The sequence below is a fragment of the Vitis riparia genome, chromosome 10 (genome assembly GCF_004353265.1).
Source record: "Vitis riparia cultivar Riparia Gloire de Montpellier isolate 1030 chromosome 10, EGFV_Vit.rip_1.0, whole genome shotgun sequence".
Lineage (NCBI taxonomy): Eukaryota > Viridiplantae > Streptophyta > Magnoliopsida > Vitales > Vitaceae > Vitis > Vitis riparia.
In genome coordinates, this window is record NC_048440.1 from 19,136,198 (window position 1) to 19,153,059 (window position 16,862).

The 16,862-nt window shown below is 33.7% G+C and overlaps 2 protein-coding genes across 2 annotated transcripts; one reads left to right on the forward strand and one right to left on the reverse strand.

The window, feature by feature from the left end:
- Nucleotides 1–6,491: 6,491 nt before the first annotated feature.
- On the reverse strand, nucleotides 6,492–7,268 carry LOC117923171. Its single transcript, XM_034841408.1, has one exon. The coding sequence runs from the start codon at nucleotides 7,266–7,268 to the stop codon at nucleotides 6,492–6,494; it is 777 nt and encodes a 258-aa protein (XP_034697299.1).
- Nucleotides 7,269–11,499: 4,231 nt separating this feature from the next.
- LOC117923805 (G-type lectin S-receptor-like serine/threonine-protein kinase At1g11300) lies at nucleotides 11,500–15,778 on the forward strand. The gene is made up of 7 exons (XM_034842265.1): nucleotides 11,500–13,704; nucleotides 13,854–13,961; nucleotides 14,050–14,252; nucleotides 14,329–14,539; nucleotides 14,690–14,927; nucleotides 15,010–15,160; nucleotides 15,264–15,778. Exons 1-7 carry the CDS (start codon nucleotides 12,426–12,428, stop codon nucleotides 15,570–15,572), a joined length of 2,499 nt encoding a protein of 832 aa, XP_034698156.1. The 5' UTR covers nucleotides 11,500–12,425; the 3' UTR covers nucleotides 15,573–15,778.
- Nucleotides 15,779–16,862: the final 1,084 nt, after the last annotated feature.

A 16,862-nucleotide genomic window follows, 5' to 3' on the forward strand; every position in this document is an offset into this window, starting at 1 on the left:
TCTTTTTAATTTTTTTTTTTTCTAAATTCATTTTTATACCTTTATTAGTAATCTTCTACTGTTCTACTTGCTTCCATGATTAAAATTTTATGATATTTATGGCTTATATGGCTTCTTCTTCTTTTTTAATTAATATAGTAATAAATATAAAAATAAATAAATTATTTGAAAAAAAATTTGATGCTTGTTCTATCCAAATTTGGATAATCTGCTGAAATGGAACATGGATTTCACCCGAATGGTGTTGGGTTAAGGTGGATTGACTTTCAATTAAACCATATTACCCAATTTAAAGGCCCTGCTTCTTAGAAGAGGACGAGTGCACGTGTAAAATGATTAAGGGTTGGGAAGCGCGAAAATATTAAAGTTATATAAGTAAAAATACAAGCACAGAGTTTTGAGTTAAAAATAAACGGCTAGGAATCGAAGGACAATGATGGAAGAATTTGTTCCTTTCTTATTATATAGGTTTTGATCATTTTTGTAACTTATGAGAAATAGCAAAACTTGTTGGAACGTGACTCAAATTCCTAAAGATTTTTTTTATAAAGAATATTATTCATAATATTAGATTTTTTTTTATAAAATAAAAAAAGTTATTAAAAATATTTTAGATTATAAAAGGAAAAAAATGAGACGTGATTGTAGAAACTACATGAAATGAATAAAGATATGAAGAAGAATTAGAGATATCCGATAGAATGAGAAAACTTGTGGTTTAAGATATGAATACAAAGAGTGAGAAAATAAGAAATGTTTCAAGAATTCAATAGTTATATTTGGTTTATATCATTTATGGTACAATGAAATGATTTTCTCTCATCTATTAATGTAAACATGGTTGGTCGAATCACGTTAAAATTTTGTGTACCTTTATGTGAATTGTTTTATTATCATGTTTTATAACTAATTTTGTTTGCATTAAAACTTCCACTGACACAATAAAATATAATAAATTGATAATATGTAAAATAAGTGATTGATTTTTAAGAAACCAAATATTAGTTTTTTTTATTTTTTTTGTTCTTCCTTTTAATCTAAATTTTGATTTAACAAATATAAACATTTTAATTTTTTTTTTCCACAAGAGGTTAATTTTTACCCATCTAAATACCAAGAATTTGTTTAAGGGGTTGGGATAAAAGTATTGGAATCAAAATGAAATACAATTATGGTCACTTTCATCGGTATTAACTCCCCTAGTTGTAACCTTACTAGCTAGAAAGTAATGAATGTACATGAAAAATGATCAAAAGAAATAAGTTGAAATGATAATGATAAAGATTATGACACATTGGCAAATTCAAGTGCTAGGGTTTCTAGTTAAAATTAATGTGTAGGGTGAAAGAGGACAATTTTGTTCCATATAATAATTCTATAAACAATAATAGAACACATAAATTTTTGGAGTTGAATTCATTAGAGAGGAATGTATATTTGAATTCAAATTCATTTTATTAGTGGTTTTTTTTTTTCTACATTTTTTAATAATTTTGATAATTTTTTACATAATTCTTTTAGAAATAGGGAAAATGGAGAGAAAGTGGGTATATCAAGAGATTTTTTTTTCTTCATTTTTTTAGATAAAAGATGTTATTGCTTAAAAGTAATGTTAAAATTAAAAGGAGAAAATATTACTTTTTTTATTTTATTTTTATTTTTTTATAGATTTATATATATATATATAGAAAAATCCCATTCATTCTTAATGAAGCTTTCATGGCATGCACATTATTTTGAATTCAGCTTCCTCTTCAATCTAAAACCAAAAATTAAAAACTATCCTAATAAGGTTAACATGTGAAATATTCCTAAATATATAATTTGAAAAGAAAACATATCATTTAAAAAAAATTAAATAAAATAATAATTTAATGTATGAATATGAATAAAAAAAATTGAATAAACCTAAAACATGAAATAATTGTGAGTTTAATTTGCTTGAAAATTTGTTTATCTTTATTTTTTTATATGGCCTTATATCGTATGGAGATTTTTTCTTTAATAATAATTTTTATTTTTAAATTTCTTGCTTAATTTTTCCCCCTTTATGTGTGTTAACTTTTTAATTGAATTTTTGGATGACAGGTATTTAGACCCACACCATTAAATGCAAATGAAAATTATATGGGACGATTGAGATATGAAGAAAAATGATTTTTTTTTATGTTTGGTTTTATTATGAAAAATATGAAAGAAAATAAAATATAATTAAAATTAATTAAAAATTTATATATCTTAAAATTATTTAATTTTTATATAATAGAGAAAAATAAGTGAAATGAGTTTTAAAAAAATATAAAAATAATTTATTAATTTTAAATTTATTTTTTATTTTTTTTCTTTTATTTTTTTTACAAATTTTCTAAAAATCAAATATAACTTAGAAGCATAAAAGACCCGAAAAAGCTTTAATAAGAGAACATTCATAGAAACATTAAAAAATTGGAAGATGGGTCTTGAGTTTAAAAACCATTTTTTATTGAAGAAACCCAAATAACCCACATGATTGTTGAGATTAAAAGCAAATTATTTAAGAACAAAATTTTTTTTAAAAAATAAAAAAATGTACATTAAAAGTTGATTTCCAGTACATCCACAAGAAGGGAAAATGGGGAGTAGGCTACCAATAGAAAAGTAAGACAAACCAAAACATGAAGAAAGTAGAATGAATCTAGAAACCCTATTGGTCAATGCCCTTGCAAGCTAAGAAATTGAATATGACTTTATGAATGTGAAAAAGAAAAAGAAAAACCATTATTTTCAACCGCATGACATGATTTTCTCTCAAGAAATTCATAACAAAAAAAAAAAAAAAAAAATCAACCCAAATTTGCAAACTTTTCCCCAGAAACTTGTGGCTCAATGGCTTAAAGCAAAAGCTTTTGTCCCAAGGGGAGTGAATTGGAAAGTAGTAATATTGTCCCATAGTCAATTATTATAATCAATGGGTGTCTTAGGTTGGAAGCTGAGATAGCAGAAGAAAGAGAGAGTAGGCAAGTGGGTATACATAAATTCCTTTCTAGAGTCTGGGCAGGTTCCTTGTAGCTCAGGAGGTCATTGTGGTTTGTATTTTCCTGGCTGCATCTGACTTTTGTTCCTGTGCACTTTAATTTATTTTCTTGGCTTCCCGAATATTTTGATTCCTGTTCAAATTTCTAAAACAATTCATTTTTTTCTTCAAGCTGTGTCAGAACTCAGAAGTTGCAACAAAAACTTTTTTTTTTTTTTTGAATTAAAAAATGAAGTTGCCCCCATGTTAATTCTCTGGTAGCTAAACAAACATGGGTTGTATCATGTATGGCTTACACTAAAAATAATTGATCCTAGTATTTACATACTGACACAACAATATAATACATGGGTTGGACTTGAATTTAATATTTCATCCCTCTAATATCAGAAAAAAGTAAATCCTATGTTCGGTATGTGGAATATTGACTTCTTTGAATTTTGTTTTTGTTTTTTTTTTGACCTTTTTTTTAAGGTGTTGCTTTATATTTGGATTTTTTTAATTAAAAATGAAAATAGAAACAAAAATTATTTTAAAATAGAGTAATTGCTTAAAAATTTCAGTATAGGTTCAATTAAGCTGAAAATTTTTGGAAAATAATTGAAGAATTTAAGCAATGTCTGAGGTTAGGCTGAGGAAAAAAAGGAGTATCATTCAGGAATTTAGAACCATTATTGAGTACCATGCATTAATATTTGATTCATACTGTATGATGGCTTACAAATTTTGATCCAATTTACAGGTAGAGGTGCAAAGTGGGCTGGATGGTCCATGGCCTGGCTTGGCATGCAGGTTGGGCTTATTTGGTGGCCCAGGGCGTCGGCCTGGTTAGGCTGGCTTAGTGGGCCCAACAGCTGGTTTTGATTTTTTTTTTTTTTTGGAAAAGTGGTTTTGATTTGCTAATATGAAAATATATAATAAAAAATCCCAATTATTTTAAATTAATATTATCTTTATCTATTTAAAAATAATTTAAATACATACATTTTTTAATGAGCCATATAATTATTTTCTAAAATACCCTTTTTGTTTGTCATGTCAATAATACCAATTGACACTTAAACCCTTTCATGTAAATATTTCATTTCCTTTTAGATGTGTTTATTATTATTATTAATTGTCATTTACATTTTTATGATCATAATATCTATATGATATTTTGTATCATAATATTTTTGTCTATGTAATTGACATCACCTTATTTACTTGTCTAGAATATAAATTTGTTTTAGACAAATTGTAGGTTGTTTTTAGCTTGGTAGTAATTTAAGTCTGTTGCTTTGAAATTAAATTATCGATTATAGATACTGCATGTTGAAATTCATGTTGATGCCATGAATTTTAGGGCAATAATTAATGAAGATAATGAAACATCCTTTATTGTGAGGACATCATCTCGATGGAGGCCTAAACACTGAATATCTTTGTGTTAAAGATCCTTTCATCCTATTGATCAATTTGAAAGAGCAATATGACCACCAAAAAATGTCAAACCTTCCAAATGCGCATTATGATTGAATGGATTTAAGATTGCAAGATATCGAAATTGTTAGTGAATATAATATCACATTATTTAAAATTAGCTCTAGTTGAAGTTATAGGGAGAAGGAGACACCTATTTTTCATGCTTTAAATAGGCTCTTGTACCAATGATATCGTGAGCATAGATTTGTAGAAGATTTGGAATTGACCTTTATGCATTGTTGTTACTGATAAAAATAATTAGCTTTTGTTGAAAAATCTCCATGCATGTTCACAACAGCAATAATCATTCAAGAGGTCATGGAAATCATCATCCTCTAATAGCTCCACTTCTCTTGCTTTCTGGGTTTTGCACTACCATTGACACCATTACCTCCACCCAATTCATCGAAGACACTGAAACTGTAGTCTCTAATGGAAGTGCCTTCAAACTAAGTTTCTTTAGCCCGACTAATTCAACCAACCGCTACGTTGGCATCTGGTACAACATCCCTTCTTTATCTCCTATCATATGGGTGGCTAACAGGGGCAAACCCCTCAATGATTCTTCTGGGATTGTGACCATATCCGAAGATGGTAATTGTTGATTTTGATGTAAACAAAGTGTAGAAACTCTCAGGAAGCAACAGAACGTTGAGGAATCTAAAGTGATATATATTTTATTAAGCTTCAAAGTACTTATTTATACAGCTAGCTTAAAACAGAAAAACATAAAAAATAGCAACAAACCTGTTACCTATAGATACTTCCTAAAGAATAGAAACAAACCAACAAATACTTTCTAAGGAATAGGTAAATCTTCCACATGACTAACTTATTTGACTACTTCCACTTCAATCTACTTAGCTCCATGTCAGCAACTCCTAGGATATGTCATTCAACACTCCTCCTTGTCTCTGGAGCTGCAAACTCCAAGCCTTTGCCTCAAGAACTCATATCTAGCTTTGGGAAGTGGCTTGGTTAAGATATCAGTATTCTGACTTTCTTATCCAATTTGTCTCTCTTAACATGTGGAATATAAGAGAAACAAAGACAACCAAATGTTTTTAAATTTTGCAGCCTTGGTTTATAGCCATACCATGCTTCAAATGGAGTCTTTTGTTGCAAAGCTTTTGTTGGCAGTTTATTTAGCAGAAAGACTAATGTATGTGCAACCTTAGCTTATAATTTCTTTGGCAGCCCTTTGTCATGTAGCAAACACCTTGTCATTTCCATAAGTGTTCTATTTTTCTTCTCAATGACTCCATTATGTTGAGGGGTATAAGGTGTTGTAAGCTGGTGCTCAATGCTGCCATTCAATGATGGTGTTCTTTGAGGTCCTCCCACTGTCCCACATCAGTGTGTACTAACTGCAACTTCTAAGTAGCTCTCCAGGCCTTGTTTTGTGGTAAATGAAGTTTTGTTTGTTTCCCGTACTGACAGACTACACAGGTAAGGCTTCACCTCTAATTCAGGCAAACCTTCTCCAAGATCGTTCTTCTTCATAAAGAGAAGGGCGGTATGATGAAAGTGCCCTAAACGCCTATGCCAAAGCATTGTATTGCTTTCTTCTTTGTGAATTGCAACCTGCTCTTCTTGCATCAAATCCAAGGCAAAGCTTTTGCCTTTCATTTGGACTATAAATACCTCTTTGCCTTGTGCATCAACAATCATGCAATGATTGTCCTCAAATAGCACCTTATAGCCTTTTTTCAGCAGTTGACCAACACTCAACAAATTTTGATTAATCTTAGGAACATATAAGACATTAGAGATTAATTTCAAACCTATGTAGCCTTCAATTGCCACTGTTCCTTTGCCTTTTACTGCAAGATATGCTCCATTTCCAATTCTAACTTTGGAAGTAACAGTTTTGTCAAGTTCCTTAAAGAACCTTTGATCATAAGTCATATGGTTTGTACAACCACTGTCTATAAGCCAAGTTTCTGGGGAGTTGTTAGTGGCAAAGCATGATACCACAAACAGTTCCTCATCTTGAAGTTCTTCCACAACAACCTTAACTTCTCCTTGCTGCTGTTGAGATTTGCATATCCTTTCCACATGCCCTAGCTGGCCACACTTGTGACATCTTACATCCGGCCTCCACCAACACCTTTTTTTGTGGATGATTGAATTTTTTACAATAAGGACATGGTGGAAACTTTTGAGTGTTGTTGCTGTTGTTATTGTTGCTTTGCATCTCTTTCTTGTACTGAGATATGGCCTGAAAAACACCCTCCACAGATTCTTCTTGTCTCATAAGCCTCCTTTGTTCTTGAGCCTGTAATGCATTCAACAGCTCTGCCAAGGTGATACTTGACACACCTTTTGAGTTTTCTAGAGATGATATTGTAGTCTCAAACTTTTCAGGAACTATTATAAAAATTTTCTGAACTATTCTAGAATCAGAAAAGTAAGTACCAAGAAGTCTTACTTTGTTAACAGTACTAAGAAGTCTGTCTGAGTAATCCTTGATTGTTTCTGATTCTTTCATCCTTTGCATATCAAATTCTCTAATCAGGTTCAGCACTTGCATACCTTTGACTCGTTCATTTCCTTCATATTCCTTCTTCAGGAAGTTCCATATTTCATTTGCTGTCTTCAATGTCATGATTTTGGTGAAAATTGTAGATGAGACAACTGCAAATAGACTAGCTTTTGCCTTTGATTTCATTTTCCTCCTCTCATTGTGTAGTTTTATCTGAGCCATAGTTCGATTGTCGGACGGAGGAGGAACTTCATATTCCTCACTAACAGCTTCCCATAGATCACTAGCATCAAGGTAGGCTTCCATACGGACAACCCACACTTGATAATTTATTCCATAAAAAACTGGAGGTGTCAATGCATTCAATGAAGCTTTTGAGGTCATTTTGGATATTGTTTGTAGGTATTTTCAGGCTCAGTCACTTCACAAGTTACTTAAGAACTTGGCTCTGATACCAATTTGTTGGTTTTGATGTAAACAAAGTGTAGAAACTCTCAGGAAGCAATAGAACGTTGAGGAATCTGAAGTTACTTATTTATACAACTAGCTTAAAACATAAAAACATAAAAAGTAGCAACAAACCTGCTACCTGTAGATACTTCCTAAAGAATAGAAACAAACCAACAAGTACTTCCTAAGGAATAGGTAAATCTTCCACATGACTAACTTATTTGACTACTTCCACTTCAATCTACTAAACTCCATGCCAGCAGCTCCTAGGACATGTCATTCAACAGTAATCCTCTGGTTATGAATGGCCAGAAAGAGGTTGTTTGGTCCTCGAATGCTTCAAATGCACCACCAAATTCAAGAGCTCAGCTTTTAGATTCTGGAAACCTTGTTCTGCGGGATAACAGCGGAAGGATCATATGGGAGATCATTCAACATCCTTCTCATTCACTTTTGCCAAAGATGAAGCTCAGCACGAATACACATATTGGTGAGAAGGTGGTCCTAACATCATAGAAATCTCCCTCTGATCCGTCTATTGGAAGCTTCTCTGCAGGAATAAATCCTCTAAACATTCCTCAAGCATTCTTCTGGAATGACAGTCATCCATATCGGCGTAGTGGTCCATGAACGGCCAGATCTTTATTGAAGAACCCGATTTGAATTCAGTTTTCCTGAATGGATTTCAGATGGTTGATGGTAAAGAAGTTTCTGTTTACGAAACTTTTAATCTGGAAAATTCGTCTATCTTTTTATACCATGTCTTGACTCCGGATGGAACAGTAGTGAAAACATATAGGGAGTACGGGAAGGAGGAGTGGGAGGTTACTTGGAAGAGCAATAAAAGTGAGTGCGATGTTTATGGTACATGTGGGGAATTTGGAATCTTGAATTCAGGGAATTCATCAATTTGCAGCTGTTTGAAGGGTACGAGCCAAAGTATGTAGAGGACATTGAACTAGTGGATGCGCGAGGAAGACACCATTGCAATGTGAAAGAACAAACAGCAGCGGTCAACAGGACAAAATAGATGTATGTTTTAGGCTGACAACAGTAAAAGCGCCAGACTCTTGAAGATGAATGCAGAGAGCAGTGCTTGAAGAATTGTTCTTGTATCGCTGTAGACCCCATTATTAGCTGGAAAAGGGCATGAGAATTTTCAACTAATAGTTATTACTCACAGTGAGGGATTTGCTTAGCTAATTGGTCAATGTCAGCATGTGGAAAAATACTATAGAGTTGCAAAGGATGACCATCAGCAGATTTGATTGAAGCCTAGGAAAAATATTTTTTTAATGAAGTGGGTGAGAGTGGGTGAGATGGGAAGTGAGGGAGAGGACGGGCAGGAGTTGTGGTTTTAGGGGGAAAAAAGAAAAGGAGATGGTAAGGGGTTCCGAAGCTGGAGTAGAGCAGAGGTTTTTTTTTTTTTAGAGGTTGTCGAGGCTGGTTACAGGGGAAAAAGATTAGGGAGAAAACAGAGAGAAAAATCAGAAGTTTCGGGGGGAGAAAAAGAAGGAGGAGAGCAGCTTGATACCCAGCTAGTCTCGCTGGACGGGAGCCTTTTCGGGTGCGTCCACTGGACCACATATTTATCGCATTTGATTTTCTTGGTGTTCTTGTGACTGTGTTATAAATAATCCATGCCTTGTTCTTTATATGATGTTTGTTTAAGAGTGATCTAATTTCTTTTCAGCTTTCCTATGCGGATCAATATTTTCTTTGGTTCATTTGATGCTTTGTTTTTCTTTTATGCTTGCTCCCATGCTATTTACTCTCTGTTTCGGCGCCTATTCATGGGCTTTGTTCTTGCGATCATGTTGGATGCTGAAGGGAGTGAGGTTCACATGGGGGAACTGGGTAGTGTCTCTCTGTGCTGGATATTTAGTTGTCTTTTTCTTTAGTGCTTTCTTAGGTATGCATTGTGATTTAATCGGTCAAAAGAAGGTTTGTTTGTCATTTTATGTTTTACACCTCTTGGCTGGCATGTGGAGGAGGATTACCCTGCAACCTAGTGTTTGGGTAGCAAATATCTGCTTATCTCTTGCCACTTCAATATTTTCATTTAGTTGTGTAACATGGATGGTTGTTGAACTTGACAAGCTTGGGTACAGACGTTATATTTTGATTGATACTTTCTGGTTAATAACATTCTTTGAGTCTGCATCTTTTATTGGGAGCCAAGTGCTTGCAAATTGGCTGCTTGGTAGTGACGTGAAGAAAAGTGTGGTTGTCCCTTCCATAGCAAGTGGGATCTTGGTAATGATAACTATCATTTATATCACCAAATGTTGGGTTGAAACTCCACGAATGGAAATTTTTAAGGACTGTAGAATGTCCTTCTACACATGTATTTCTTGTGATAGAAGGATATGGCTATTGCCACGTGCACAACCTTGCATTCGTTTCTCCATTGCGGTTTTCTGGATTCTATGGGCTCCAACTCTAGTGGCTGGTGAGTAAAAAGTGCATTTTGGGTTAATTTTTCCATGTTTGCTGGGTGTAAGAATGCTTGGGATCACAACATTATCATGGCTCACCAGTGGGCCATCATGTCTTCCAACTAAGAATTTTAATAAATGAATTCCTACCATTCGTTTTTATTATTACTATTATTATTATTTTATTTTTTAAATTCCATTATCAAATAATTCATCAAAATTCCTTTTTCTTATATTTATTTTTTGAACTTCCCTTTTCAAATAATTTTTTCAAAATCCCAATTCTCAAACTTAATATGTAAAATTCCATTTTAAACAATTCATTAAAATTTCCCACTTCCGAATTAAATTTCTATTTCTGAAAATTCGAATATTCACATTAATTTATTTAATTATTATTATTATTTTATTTATATATTCTAAAATTCCATTTTAAACAATTCATTAAAATTTCCGACTTCCGAATTAAATTTCTATTTCTGAAAATTTCAATATTCACACTAATTTATTTAATTATTATTATTATTTTATTTATTTATTCTAAAATTCCATTTTAAGCAATTTATTAAAATTTCCGACTTTCCGATTTTAATTTCTAATTCCCAAAAGTTCCAATATTCACATTAATCTATTTAATTATTTTATTTATTTATTCTAAAATTCCATTTTAAACAGTTTATTTAAAACTTTCGATTTCCGAATTAAAATTCTATTTCTGAAAATTCCAATATTCCCATTAATCTATTTAATTATTATTATTTTAGTTATTTATTTTGAAATTCCATTTTAAATAATTATTCAAAATTCCAATTTCTGAATTTAATTTCCGATTTCCAAAATTCTAATTTCTTTCAAATTTAATATCCAAAATTTCAATTCTTAAATTTAATTCTCAAGACTCTAGTCTTCAAATAATTTTCGAGACTTCAATTTCCAAATAAACCTCAAAAATCCAATTTTCTCTCGAACAGTTTTAATTCCACTCCGATTTTTAAATAATGTTCTATTTCTTTTAATTTTTACACAAGCAAGAATGATGAATCTTCATAATTCCGAAATAATGGGATTCGTGAGATTAATTCATGCAATATAAATCGGGCTTTGGTGGGGGCCCAACATATGTGATTTCCTTGTGATTGATTGATTGTTTGTTTGATTTAACTGCCATGCATGATTGATTTTATTCTGCTCTATGACATGCTCGAAACTATTCCTTAATTGTGCACTAACCTCACTTCTTGATAGCGCTTTATGGCTCGTTGCCCAGGTATGTACCCATTTTCCTCTAATCGTTGTCTATGCATGTCTCGATTTTTTATGTGTGCATGATCATTCAGGATATTCATCGATTTACTCGTCAATTGCCACGTCAGCTTCATTTTATTAGTAGAGACCCGACTTTAGGGGCTTAGAGGGGTGCTATGGTTTTTACCGTACCTTCCCGATAAGTAACCTGACCCCCGAACCCGATCCGGTTTTTCGCAGACCGTCTTTTCCAAAATAAGGAGTCACACTTAGGGTTTTTCTTTCTTATTTTGTTTACCCTTTTAAAAATAAAACAAAAATAAGTGGCGACTCCGAGTCATTTTTCCTAATCCATAAAATCAATTTTTCAAATAAAAATCGAGCTCGACATCGAGTGGGAAACGCATGAGCCGAAATGCGGGGTCCACAATCGCTTATTCATATTACAGTAGCATCGGTTGTATGTCATGGAGTGGAAACTTGATTGATTTGCAAAAACTCCTTTGCAATTTATTAAATGTTATACTATTAATATCAATATTATTATCATTATTAAAGACCGTTGTCCACATTGATGCCATGGGTTTTTTTTAGTCGGTAGCTTAGACAGCAGAAGAAAAAAAAGTGGGCAAGTGTGAACGCATAATTCCAACGCATGATTCCTTTCTAGAGTTTGGGCAGGTTCCTTGTAGCTCAAGGGGCCATGGGGCTTTGGATTCATGGCTGAATCTTACTTTTGTTAGTGTGCGGTTTCCTTTTTTTTTCCTTCTTTTTTGCCGGGTCCTGAATAATATTTTGGATGTTCTTTCAAATATCTAAGAGAATTTTATCTTCAAGCTATATCAGAAGTTCTGATTAACTAAAAACAAATAAACCCAACAATTTTGTGACTTATAAAGATCAAGCAATCCCAGTTCATTCTCCACAAGTAAAACAAACTGATTAGTACTTGATGTGAAAATGATTCTGTTGGATGAGTTCTAAAATAGATAAGATAACATATTTTATCATTGTAAAAGTAATAATATTTACATTCTGAGATTTATATATATGTTGTACTTGAATTTGATATTTGATTCCTCTAATTAAGAGAGAGAAAAAAAATGTAAAAACTATGAGGTCAACATGTTGTGCTGCCATGTCCAGAGCAGACTTCTGTGACTTTTAAATTAATTTCTGAATTTGACAATCAAAGAATTTGAAAAATATCTGAAGTCAGGCCCAGGAAAGAAGGGTTGAAGATGGAAAATGTCAAAACATCATTGTATGGTATAATGAATCGAAAATATACATCTCCATATTCACAACAGCAACCATCATTCATGAGGTTATGAAAATCATCAGCCTCAAAAGCGTAATAGCTCTACTTCTCTTGCTTTCTGTAATTTGTTTTCGGTTTTGCACTGCCATCGACACCATGACCTCCACTCGATTCATCGAAGACCCTGAAACTCTAGTCTCTAATGGAAGTGCCTTCAAACTGGGTTTCTTTAGCCTTGCCGATTCAACCAACCGCTACGTTGGCATCTGGTACAGCACCCCTTCTTTATCAACTGTCATATGGGTGGCTAACAGGGACAAACCCCTCAATGATTCCTCTGGGATTGTGACCATATCCGAAGATGGTAATCTTCTGGTTATGAATGGCCAGAAAGAGATTGTCTGGTCCTCAAATGTTTCAAATGCATCAGCAAATTCAAGTGCTCAGCTTTTGGATTCTGGAAACCTTGTTCTGCAAGATAACAGCGGAAGCATCACATGGCAGAGCATCCAACATCCTTCTCACTCACTTTTGCCAAAGATGAAAATCAGCACGAATACACATACTGGTGAGAAGGTAGTACTAACATCATGGAAATCTCCTTCTGATCCATCTATTGGAAGCTTCTCTTTAGGAATGAATCCTCTAAACATTCCCCAAGTATTCATCTGGAATGGCAGTCATCCATATTGGCGAAGTGGTCCATGGAGCAGTCGGATCTTTATTGGAATACCCGACATGGATTCAGTTTTCCTCAGTGGATTTCAGGTGGTTGATGATAAAGAAGGTACTGTTTATGGAACTTTTACTGAGGCAAATTCCTCCATCTTTTTATGCTATGTCTTGACTTCCCAAGGATCACTAGTGCAAACAGATAGGGAGTACGGGAAGGAGGAGTGGGGGGTTACTTGGAGGAGCAATAATAGTGAGTGTGATGTTTATGGTACATGTGGGGCATTTGGAATCTGTAATTCAGGGAATTCACCAATTTGCAGCTGTTTGAGAGGGTACAAGCCAAAGTATACAGAGGAATGGAGTAGAGGAAATTGGACTAGTGGGTGTGTGAGGAAGACACCATTACAATGTGAAAGGACAAACAGCAGCGGTCAACAGGGCAAAATAGATGGATTTTTTAGGCTAACAACAGTGAAAGTTCCAGACTATGCAGATTGGTCTCTTGCTCACGAAGAGGAATGCAGAGAGGAGTGCTTGAAGAATTGTTCTTGTATTGCTTATTCATATTATAGTGGCATCGGTTGTATGTTATGGAGCGGAAGCTTGATTGATTTGCAAAAATTCACTAAAGGCGGGGCAGATCTTTACATTCGTCTTGCACATTCAGAACTAGGTAAAAATGTTCTTGTCTTCTTTACCTCTCGTTTTTCTGCTTGTCTCCTTTTGCAGAATGGAATAATCCAACACTCTAAGCTTATTAAATACTTGGCGGCAGCTTGTATCCAATCCAGTCTCATGTATTAGCCTTGTTCTGTTTTACAGATAAGAAGAGAGATATGAAAGCAATTATTTCTGTTACAGTTGTAGTAGGAACAATTGCCATTACCATCTGTACATATTTCTTATGGAGGTGGATAGGCAGACAAGCAGGTAATTTGCCCATTTACAGAAGTTCAGTAGGCTGTAATATATTTGTAGTTGTTATCTAGAAGTGACTCTATTCTATGTTCTGTAACAGTGAAGGAGAAAAGCAAGGAGATTTTACCATCTGACAGGGGGGATGCATATCAAAATTATGATATGAATATGCTTGGAGATAACGTGAACCGAGTTAAACTTGAGGAGTTACCACTTCTGGACTTTGAGAAGCTGGCAGCTGCAACAAACAACTTTCATGAGGCCAATAAGCTCGGGCAGGGTGGTTTTGGTCCAGTATACAGGGTAATGCTTGTTCATCTCAAGCTGTATGGGGTATTCTTTTGAACTATTAGCTATTAATCTAGTTGATTGTTTGAAGGGTAACTTGCCAGGAGGACAAGAAATAGCAGTGAAAAGACTTTCGAGAGCATCTGCACAGGGTCAAGAAGAATTCATGAATGAGATGATAGTGATTTCTAAAATCCAACACCGGAATCTTGTTAGACTTCTTGGCTTCTGCATTGAAGGGGAGGAAAAGTTGTTGATCTACGAGTACATGCCAAACAAAAGCTTGGATGCCTTTCTCTTTGGTTAGATCATGCTATCGTCCTGAATGTTATATGTAGTTGTTCCAATTTCACATCTCTGCATCACTATAGATTCAATTCAGCAGTCTTTTTTGTCCATATTGTCCATTGACTCTTATGTTTCTGTTTTCCTTTTCTGTGCTCATAATTTAGATCCTCTCAAGAGAGAGTCTCTGGATTGGAGAAGACGCTTCAGCATTATTGAAGGGATTGGAAGGGGCCTCCTTTACCTTCACAGGGATTCTAGATTAAAAATCATTCATCGAGACCTAAAGGCAAGTAACATTTTGTTGGATGAAGACCTGAATGCTAAGATTTCAGACTTTGGTATGGCAAGGATATTTGGAAGCAATCAGGATCAAGCCAATACAATGAGGGTCGTGGGAACATAGTAAGTGGTCATTGCCTTCTCACAATTTCCTTAAGTCATCTATTTGATATCCTAATATTTATAGCTCAATGATTTAATGCAGTGGTTATATGTCCCCTGAGTATGCAATGGGAGGACAATTTTCAGAAAAATCTGATGTATTCAGCTTTGGGGTGTTGTTGTTAGAGATTGTAAGTGGGAGAAGGAACACTAGTTTTCAATATGATGACCAGTACATGAGCCTTTTGGGATATGTAAGTTTATAATAGATATCATCTACTCAATTAAGTAGAGTTTCATCATTTTCCTCTAACAAATTTAACTTAAAATTACACTATCTTGTGTTGAGTTTTTCAGGCATGGACACTATGGTGCGAACACAACATCCAAGAACTAATAGTTGGAGCTATAGCAGATGCATGCTTCCAAGAGGAGATATCAAGATGCATACATGTGGGACTGTTATGTGTGCAAGAATCAGCTAAAGATAGGCCATCCATGTCAACTGTTCTGTCTATGCTCTCTAGTGAAATTGCACATCTCCCTCCCCCAAAGCAACCTCCATTCTTAGAGAAGCAAATTGCGATAGATACCGAGTCTTCTCAACCGAGACAAAATGAATCTTCTTCCAATCAAGTCACTGTTACAATCATTCAGGGCCGATAGAATGAGTGGGTGATAATTAGTTCAATTGTCTTTTTGTTTTTGTTTTTCTTTTTTATTTCTTTTTTTTGTTATATATTCAACTTGGTGACTTCAGTCCTAAGAACCCCATCATGTTGTATTGGATCCTTTATTCTTCAGAAAAACGTGTACGGATCTTCAACAATGATCTTTTCAATATGAATACTTTCTGCTATTTTTGGATTAAATTGATTTTTATCTTGATACCTAGGCATCTAACGTAGAGTGTGACAGCTTCCAAACTCAATGCAGACTCTTCTTATGGACTGGCGGGGAGCAGACAAAATGAGTTGCCGTTTAAGTCTGGCTATCAGTGTAGGAAGAGTCATGGGTGGGGCACCTTCTTTTGAATATAAAACCAGTTTAAAGACTCCCAAAAATAGAGTTGACGATGACTTTGATATTTTATTTGAAAAGGAACATCTCCACTGGTAATGGAAAGATATGAGGAGGAAATTAAGAGACAGAACATCTGAAAAACCCTCTAGACACAGTCCATTTTCACTGCAACAGGAAACATTGAAGTAGTTATAGACAGAAGAAAGATTGGGAGGTCACATGGGAGAGAAAGCAAACTGAAGGAAGATTTTGCATACTATGTGAAATATTTCTAAATGTATAGTTTGAAAAGAAAACATATCATTTTTTAAAATATAATTCAACGTATGGGTAAAAAAAACATGAAACAATTGACTTTAATTCACTTGAATTTTTTATTATTTTTATTTTTTATATGCTCTCATCGCATGGAGATTTTTTTCTCCTTTAATAATAACTTTTTTTTTTAAAGATTTCTTGCTCAATTTTTTTCAATGTCTTAACGTTTTAAGTTTTGTGATTAAGTTTTTGAATAATTGGTGTTTAGTGTTATGCTAGCAAAAACATCAATGTCAACATATTAATGAAAGGACATAAAAATAAAGCAAACTAAACACAATGGTATACAAAGTTTTAATTTGATTCGGCCAATCATGTCTACTTGCATGTATAAAAGAGAATATTCTATTATACAATAAAGAATATGACAGAGGATAAAAATATATACAATTGTTAAGTCTCGAAACATCTTACTCTTCCTCACTCTTTGTATCTCTACCCTAAATCAAGAGTTTTTTTGTTCCACTAGGTATCTTTCACTTTTCCTCACATTTACATCTTAACGAGCTCTCTTGTTTCACTGAGTGTCTCTCGTTCTTCCTAACATCTTTATTCATCTGGTACAATCTTTACAAGTCCATATTCCTCTCATAACTTTTTCCCCTTATAATATAA

What these genes read in the sequence shown, in the direction of transcription:
- LOC117923171 (XM_034841408.1), bottom strand. Translation starts at nt 7,268, where the DNA reads ATGGAAGCCTACCTTGATGCTAGTGATCTATGGGAAGCTGTTAGTGAG.
- LOC117923805 (XM_034842265.1), top strand. Translation starts at nt 12,426, where the DNA reads ATGAAAATCATCAGCCTCAAAAGCGTAATAGCTCTACTTCTCTTGCTT. An exon ending in CTTGGATGCCTTTCTCTTTG is followed by an intron (nt 14,540 to 14,689) that starts GTTAGATCATGC and finishes CTCATAATTTAG; the next exon opens with ATCCTCTCAAGAGAGAGTCT. An exon ending in ATGAGGGTCGTGGGAACATA is followed by an intron (nt 14,928 to 15,009) that starts GTAAGTGGTCAT and finishes GATTTAATGCAG; the next exon opens with TGGTTATATGTCCCCTGAGT.